The sequence below is a fragment of the Salvelinus alpinus genome, chromosome 13 (genome assembly GCF_045679555.1).
Source record: "Salvelinus alpinus chromosome 13, SLU_Salpinus.1, whole genome shotgun sequence".
Taxonomy (NCBI): Eukaryota; Metazoa; Chordata; class Actinopteri; order Salmoniformes; family Salmonidae; genus Salvelinus; species Salvelinus alpinus.
In genome coordinates this window covers 13289874-13298770 of record NC_092098.1, presented here as the reverse complement: position 1 = coordinate 13298770, position 8897 = coordinate 13289874, and the positions used below count along the sequence as shown (strand labels likewise).

At 40.9% G+C, this 8897-nt stretch overlaps 1 protein-coding gene across 1 annotated transcript; it reads left to right on the top strand.

The window, feature by feature from the left end:
• The first annotated feature begins 4160 nt into the window (after window positions 1-4160).
• LOC139537137 (P2Y purinoceptor 14-like) lies at window positions 4161-6426 on the top strand. The gene is made up of 2 exons (XM_071338086.1): window positions 4161-4554; window positions 4780-6426. The coding sequence occupies exon 2, from the start codon at window positions 4793-4795 to the stop codon at window positions 5858-5860; it is 1068 nt and encodes a 355-aa protein (XP_071194187.1). The 5' UTR covers window positions 4161-4554; window positions 4780-4792; the 3' UTR covers window positions 5861-6426.
• The last annotated feature ends 2471 nt before the right edge of the window (window positions 6427-8897 follow it).

Below are 8897 nucleotides of genomic sequence, written 5' to 3'. Positions count from 1 at the left end.
TACAACACACCATGTCATGTTTCAGAACACCTCAAGATGAATGTTTCAGAACACCTTAAATCTGTCCCAATACCCTCACAACAATGTGTTTCAATACTCCAGCCAAGTTAAGGTCTCCTTTAGGGTGGTGGCAGCTCATTTGCCACTAGTTTGTGTAACAAAGCACTTTATTTTTTACAGTGTACATTAACTTCAGTGGATGTATTCTGCTTCATGTTTGACAACATTTGTGTGAGATATGAGATAAAGACATGTCACTCTCGGCCTGACTAATACAGCTATGCTCTGTGGCCACAACAATATCCTGAAGTTCTGTGTTTTCTCCGAATGGCGTGTTTGCACAGCTGCATGCACTGCTACATGAAACCAGGCCCACCTCAGACATTTACTGTTCCTTTTAACGTTTGTGAAAACCAAAAGGGTTGCAGATTGTTGACATGTGCAAGTCATACTTTGTAAAGAACTGAAGGAGGGGGTACCTTAAACAGCTTTAAATAGGATCAAGAGTTTCCCTGACAATGTGACCAGAAAAAACACTACAGGTACCACAGTTTGACACAGGAGGGTGGTAATAATGGTAGACAATAAACAGGCAGTTAAATTAGTTATTGGGGTGGTGTATTGATTTGATATCACAAACAATCCCACTGCCATCCGCTGCCATCCGCTGTGGGCTCAGTGCTGAGCTTTGGTGTGTAGCTTGAGCTGTGAACAGGTTGAATCCCCAGCCACAGTCCATATGGATGCTACAGTAGACTACACACCAGCACAGATGCAGCTTGCTCCATTGTATCAGATTACAAATTATAAATGCCTCCAGATGCCAATGCATCCAGAATTTCAGAAGACTAATGTGCAGAGAAACATTTCTTAAAACACCTTGATATATGAGGTTGCTTCACCTCTTCTGAATGAACTGAGAAGCAAAGTTGCAATGCACCACTGATAACATAGACTTATCTGATTACTTAATTCTGCGATAGGTGGCTTGGAGTTTTAGCATGTGGGTGGTGAACGTGTGCTTTTGCAGGCTGCTAAAGCATTTAATTTCCTGTTCTACAATTTTGTTTTTCAATGTGGTTTGATAATTCAGTATAAAGTTCAAGCTGCATTACTACAAAAGCGAAATGCTGAATTCTTCCATTTAACATCCTCTTTAACTGGAAATCTGTATGCCACGAACCAGCTAATACAGTAATGCACCGTCAGCAGAATCAAGCCCCCCACACAGGTTGTTGGCTCTCTGACCTGTGTCACGAACCGGCTCGAAGTTCGTGGAGATAAGGAATAACTAAATATATTTATTAACTAAAGTAAACTAAATACAATTAACAATGGTGTGTCTGTAGTCAGTAATCAGTAGTGTAAGTGAGTGGTTGCGTGCATAAATGTGATAATGAGGGTGTTGAAAGGTGCCAACGCAAACAAACAAAACAGCCACAAGAATGCCACAACCAAAACCTATCAGTGTGTCTGCATGAAGAGAGTCTCCTCAATGAATGGGGAAGAGGTGTATTTATCCTGGGACACACCTGGATCCACCCAAATTATTTGGGTGGATCCCATTCTCCTTATAAAACAAGCTTTTTTCCCAGTATGGTCACTGTAGGGCCAAGAGTATTTCAAAAAGTTTTTCTTGATGAAACAGACAATTGGGTCATGTGGAAAGAGGGCCCTATATATTTTCTGTATGGTTAGTGTGGTGAGGGGTCTGAGGTTGTTTCTTGACAAGAAGTGAGACTATCTTGAACACATCCTGCTGCTACATCCTGTAGCAAGACACTACATTTACATTACATTTAAGTCATTTAGCAGACGCTCTTATCCAGAGCGACTTACAAGTTGGTGCATTCACCTTATGATATCCAGTGGAACAACCACTTTACAATAGTGCATCTAACTCTTTTAAGGGGGGGGGGGGGGGGGTTAGAAGGATTACTTTATCCTATCCTAGGTATTCCTTAAAGAGGTGGGGTTTCAGGTGTTTCTGGAAGGTGGTGATTGACTCCGCTGACCTGGCGTCGTGGGGGAGTTTGTTCCACCATTGGGGTGCCAGAGCAGCGAACAGTTTTGACTGGGCTGAGCGGGAGCTGTACTTCCTCAGAGGTAGGGAGGCGAGCAGGCCAGAGGTGGATGAACGTAGTGCCCTTGTTTGGGAGTCAAAGATTAGAGTCAAAGATTAGTTTCTAATGATATACAGTGCATTCGGAAAGTATTCAGACTGCCTAAAATAAAATATGAAATACCTTATATACATAAGTATTCAGACCCTTTGTTATGATACTCGAAATTGAGCTCAGGTGCATCCTGTTTCTATTGGACATCCTTGAGATGTTTCTACAACTTGATTGGAGTCCATCTGTGGTAAATTCAATTGATTGGTCATGATTTGGAAAGACACACACCTGTCTATATAAGGTCCCACAGTTGACAGTGCATGTCAGAGCAAAAACCAAGCTATGAGGTCGAAGGAATTGTCCGTAGAGCTCCGAAATAGGATTGTGTCGAGGCTCAGATCTGGGAAGGGTACCAAAACATTTCTGTAGCATTGAAGGTCCCCAAGAACACGGTGACCTCCATCATTCTTAAATGGAAGAAGTTTGGAACCACCAAGACTCTTCCTAGAGCTGGTCGCCAGGCCAAACTGAGCAATCGGGTGAGAAGGGCCTTGGTAAGGGAGGTGAGCAAGAACCCGATAGTCATTCTGACAGTGCTCCAGAGTTCCTCTGTGAAGATGAAAGAACCTTCCAGAAGGACCACCATCTATAGAGCACCATGAGAAACAATAATCTCTGGTCTGATGAAACCAAGATTGAACTCTTTGGCCTGAATGCCAAGTATCACATCTGAAGGAAACCTTCGTAAAATATGGTGGTGGCAGCATCATGTTGTGGGGATGTTTTTCAACGGCAAGGATTGGGAAACTAGTCAGGATCGAGAGAAAGATGAACGGAGCAAAGTACAGAGAGATCTTTGATGATCTGCTCCAGAGCTCACAGAACCTCAGACTCGGGCGAAGGTTCACCTTCCAACAGGACAACGACCTTAAGCACACAGCCAAGACAACGCAGGAGTGGCTTCGGGACAAGTCTCTGAATGTTCGTGAGTGGCCCAGCCAGAACCCGGACTTGAACCCGATCAAACATCTCTGGAGAGACCTGAAAATAACTGTGCAGCGACGCTCTCCATCCAACCTGACAAAGCTTGAGAGGAACTGCAGAAAAGAACGTGAGAAACTCTCCAAGTACAGGTGTGCCAAGCTTGTAGTGTCATACCCAAGAAGACTCTAGGCTGTAATCGCTGCCAAAGGTGCTTTAACAAAGTACTAAAAAAAGGGTCTGAATACTTATATAAATCTTTTTTATTTGTGATGAATTTGCAAAATTGTCTGAAAACCTGTTTTTGCTTCGTCGTTATAGGGTATTGTATTGATGAGAGAAAAAAACGATTTAATCAATTTTAGAACAAGGCTGTAATGTAACAAAATGTGGAAAAAAGTGAAGGGGTCTGAATACTTTCCTAATGCCCTGTAGATTGAATACAAAACCTCCACTTGTGTTCTTGCTAATTAAAAACTCAGAGAGTGGATGGAATGGGAGTGGTTGTCTCCATAGGACTCCATAAGTGCACATAGCAGTTAACTGCAAATAGTTTTTAATGACGAACCAGATAAATTATACATATTTTTTGGTCATGAAAGGATAATAAACCTTCATCATTCATTATGTCCGAAAGTTTATGAATTCCTTGTTCAGGCCATTGTTTAAAAATAATAGGTATCCAGGTCTGTATTGAGTGGGCGGTGATTGGTCCAAACTGAGTACGGAAAAACTTAGGAGATAAGGCAGAGAATAGCACATATTGCAATGTAAATGGTGCCACTATATTTTCTTCTAGATCCAACAAAGGAAGACATTTATCTTGATAAAACCATTTCTTAAATGGGCGGAGCACTAGAGACAAAGCATATAACCTGAAGTTGAGTAAACCTAGACCCCCAAGACCTTTGGGTTGCTGGAGTGTGGTAATTTTAATTCTGTGACGTTTCCCTTTCCATATAAAATTCAAGTCTGAACTTTGAATCTTTTCCCAGTACCCTAATGGCGTGGGCAAATTAAAAGTAATGCAAGAAGTTATCATCTGTTTTTCCAAAAGTATCTGTAATCTGATTACAATATTTATTGTCTTCACAACACTTGTTTGTACTCCATAGACCCAGGAGCAGTATATCATAACCTCATATAGTCCCCAAAACAATGAAGTCAAGACAATGTTGGTTTTTCTTCAAATATTACTCATCCTCATCTATCTAGAGATCAACGTCATGACAGGGCCCTCAGAACTGTCTGTCTCATTTTCCCTTCGCTGAAAGCTTTGCGATTGAGGAAGCAACATAAGCTGTCTTAACAGGGATGATTTGATGGTTGACTCACGTCACATCTCAGTATTTCCTTGATGGGACTTGGTTCTGTCAAAAGCACTGCTCATGCACAGGAACTCATTCATTTCAGTCTGAGACTGAGAGTGGAGCAGAGGGCAGGAGCAGCTACCCATGTAAGTTCTTGTTTTCTGGTTGTAATAACATGGCTTGATGATAGTTTATTTCAGACTTCAATCAACACAGCATAATATAACAAATATCGCAACTTTCATACATTTTGTTTATTTGATTTGATTATACTTTTTCTTGCATTGAAAGAAAAAAATTGTATGCATGGTGTTTATAAAACACTGTCTTTGAAATATATGGGTTTTAATTAAACTTTTGCCTTTCTTTAGTTGATTGATCAGCATGTGTCGTCCTTGTGATTCAGCTTGTGTCTCGGCCTTTGGGACTAGATTGAATACCACCGTTAGTGGGACGATGATGGAACTAGGAGTAAACACCAGTGGGGTTGATGTAAACGGCAACTGTGAGATCCATGACGGCATCCTGTCTCCTGCCTTACCCATTCTCTACTCAATAATCTGCTTCTTCGGCCTGGTCAGCAACACCATGACCATATTTGTGTTCTTCCTGAGGAAGCACTCCGACTCGTCCATGGCTGTGTACATGAGACACCTGGCCATAGCTGACTTCCTGTTGGTGCTGTGTCTGCCTATGCGGGTCTATTACCACAACAGCCAGGGCCCCTTCTACATCTGCAAGGTTCTGGGCATCTTCTTCTACGTCAACATGTATGCCAGCATCCTGTTCCTCAGCCTGATCAGTCTGGATCGCTACCTGAAGATCATCAAGCCTGTGTGGGTCCTGAGAATCCACAGGGTGCGGTGGAGCCACCGGGCGTCCTTCTCGGTGTGGGCAAGCCTGGTCCTGGGCATGTCTCTGTTCTTCCTCGGAAATGACAGGCAGCAACCCTGTGACATGATATGCTTCCACTTCCACCATAAAGGTCTCCTGGGGGGCCTGGCCAACCTCACCATGGTGGCCTTCTTCTGTGCCACCTTCATCCTCGTCCTCTGCTTCTACGCCAGCATAACCACCAAGGTGAGGACCATGTCCTTAGGGAACCGGGACCCCAAGGCCCAGCGGAGGAAGAGCAGGGTGGTCCGGAAGACTTTTGTGGTGCCGGTGATCTTCACACTGTGCTTCCTGCCATACCACCTGGTGCGAGTGCCCTACGTGCTGGCCCAAATGGATCTGATTCAGGCCCTGGACAGTAAGCAGATTCTTCACATCCTCAATGAACTCACTCTGCTCCTGTCTTCCCTCAACAGCTGTCTGGACCCCATAATCTACTACTTCCTGTCCTGTACCTATAGGAGGACCATCCTCTGTGCCCTGCAGGGGCAGTTCAAGACCATGTATGCTGTTACCAGTAGACACATCATTATTAATCAATCTATTACAGAGATATAGAGCTATCTAAGGCAGGGAGTTTTTAACATTTTGCACAATGGGGTTAGAAATCTATTTAGATTAGTAACTGAGAAATTATGTATAATAATGTACAATACATGTTAATACTGTTGATACTATTGACTCTATAAAATAAAGTATAGAAGGGTATTATTGAATGTCCATTATGAAAGATGAATATATATATGAACTATTTTTATCAAGTTCTTACTGGACTTTGTAGATATAATTGTTGGTCCAGTAAGAATGGTGTTTGTATGAGTATTTGTACAGTCTGCGTTATTTGAGTATATTACTCACACTTATGGTGACCTTAGGTTGTCATTGTTAAAAGGGCATTTTAAACCGGGTGGTTCGAGCCCTGGATGCTGATTGGCTGAAAGCCGTGGTATACCATGGATATGTCTCCCAAAAAGTTTTATTGTCACAAAACCTCTGTTGTCTGAAAACGTATTAATTCGATGAAGTACTAACAAAAGCTGTAATGGCCATGTTGTGTCAGTCTTGTACACTTTTTAAAATATATTTTTCTGCCATGAGATCAATAAATGTATATTTCCACACAATCGAGAGCCTTGAAGTTTATTTATGTGGATATTTGCCTTTTACAGTTGCATAAGTTCACTAAAGATACTGATTAATTAAGTTCACCAAAGTTAATTTCATTTGATGTTCATAAGGGATTATCTCCTCAGATAACACTGATCCTTTCATTATTATTTTCTTGCTTTAAGCATGTGAGTAGCATGTGAGTAGTATGTATAGTAGAGGCAGTATATTATCAAACTTAAGTAGTCTAATCCAATCACTGTCAGGATTCACTCAGTTATTCAGTAATTTATCAAATAAATGACGGGTTGAATTATTTAGTTTTATCACCTACTGCACAAAAACAGGCTGGGCTTCGACTGACAGCATAGATTGATCACAGAGGAGCGGAGGAGCAGAGGAAAGAGGGATATATACCTGTTGTTCAAAGCCAGACGCTCACTTTGATGATATCACTGTCTCTGGTGGATGATCAGCAGCCTTTCATTAAAGAGAACAAAGCCATTTCCAGTCTTTATCTTGGATAAATACTGTTTGGTGCATATTTAGGCTATTTGCATTTGGATGAGTTGACCTTGCAGTACAATACCTGAAGTAACAATGTCCATAGCTGACAAACATATTTTTTGTCATTTGTATAATAGAATGTAAATGATCCTTTGTCTGACATTTCTAACCGATTCTTATCCGTTTTAATCAAGGCAGTGCACAGACCTTTCAGGGGGCAGGTGCTCAAAATAAAAATACTTTCATAATTCATATCTTGATATTCCTAAAATATCAACTGCCTCTGTAGCGATGTATTTTTATTTTTAAGAAAAGGGCCATTTATTTGTACCAGAACACACTCATTACAAATTGTAAGCCTCCTAAAGACATGATTGACAGGGGAAAGAGGGTGGGCTTTCAGCTTGTCATTGTTGATAATTGATGTTAATCTGCTAGTTAGCTAGCTTGATTTTTAATTTTTTTGTACTGATTGTAATTTATCCTCCATGTTCTTAAATTCTTAAATAATAACTTTATAATGTAATATTCATAGTCTTCTAACTCATGATATATGGCTGGCTGGCAAGTGGCTTGTATTGATATTTTAGTATTATGGTGGTCAGCGCCAGTAGACTACCTGTGTTGCTGCTGCCCTGACACATGGTGCAACTCGCGGACTGAAGAAGGGATGGACTGAAGAAGGCATGGAGTTGAGTTAGAGGGTCCTTGATGAAGACGCTCCTCTGTCTTTCTGCCTCTCTCTGCTGTGTGTATTAGCCAACCAGACCAGGTATTGATGATGGTATTAATCTAGTGTTATCAAGTGTTAATAAAATATTATGCTGATGTGGCAGTACTGCTGATATTTAAACTAGGTAGCCGGCTAGTTGCAATGGGTCGGAAACTTTCCGGTAAATTTCCGTATATTTTCCAAAAAAATGTCATGGTAAGTTAAGCCTGGGAATTTTGGGAATTTTGCTTAAATTCATCAAAAAAGTTAGCTTATAACAGTGAACCTTTTTTGTGGGATACACATAAGGCAATTCTAGGTCTGTGGCATATTTTGGTTAAACTATCCTCAATTCAATGGAATTGCAACCCTCTGCATGCACAGTACATTCTTCCATCACATGGGCAGCTGATTCTCAAGATCTTGCACACTAATGAGATGCTGTTGAGCCCACACTACTACACTGTCTGAGCCAAGGACTACATGCTTTCTGGTAAGTTTTGATTACAATACTGGGTGGGGTGAATATATTTTATATGACATACCTTATTTTTTTGTTAACTAGTAAATAGTAGCCTACAGCAAAGTGTGTTTAAATAATTTATAACTTGTTAACAATTTCTGCTAGTTAGTTTATGCTACCATGTGGGATTTAGCTTGCTTGAGCCTGCTAAGTGAGAAGTGTTAATTCACCTGTTTCCATACATGTTTCATTTAAAAAAATATATATCTTACAAAGGAGTTGTTTATTCTAACTGCTTAACTATTTATCTGTACATAGATTGTATTCGGTTTTTTTACTCATTTTTTCCTAACCTTTACAGGAAAATGCCACGGGCACTATCTGATGTGTGGAGACATTTCACTGCAGCTAATGTAGAAGGAAAGCTGTGTACATTTGCAAATACTGTGCCAAATCATATGTGAAGAATGGAACAAAGATGCAGAATCATCTGGCCAAGTGCATTAAGTTCCCTCAGCGCTCACAACAAGCAACCTCTGACAAAAGTCCCTCTACTTCTATTCGAGGTGAAAATTATGAATCAGACACCTTATCGATAGCAACAGCTCACGGTCGTCCTGGAATTAGAAGTTTTTTGACTCAATGGATGAACGTAGTCAGAGAAATGCTGATGAATGTCTTGCTCGAGCTGTGTATGCAACTGGTTCACCTCTGATGCTCACAGGCAATGTGTATTGGAAGATATTTCTGAATGTTCTTCACCCAGCATACACCTCTCCAACCAGACATGCTTTATCTACTAATTT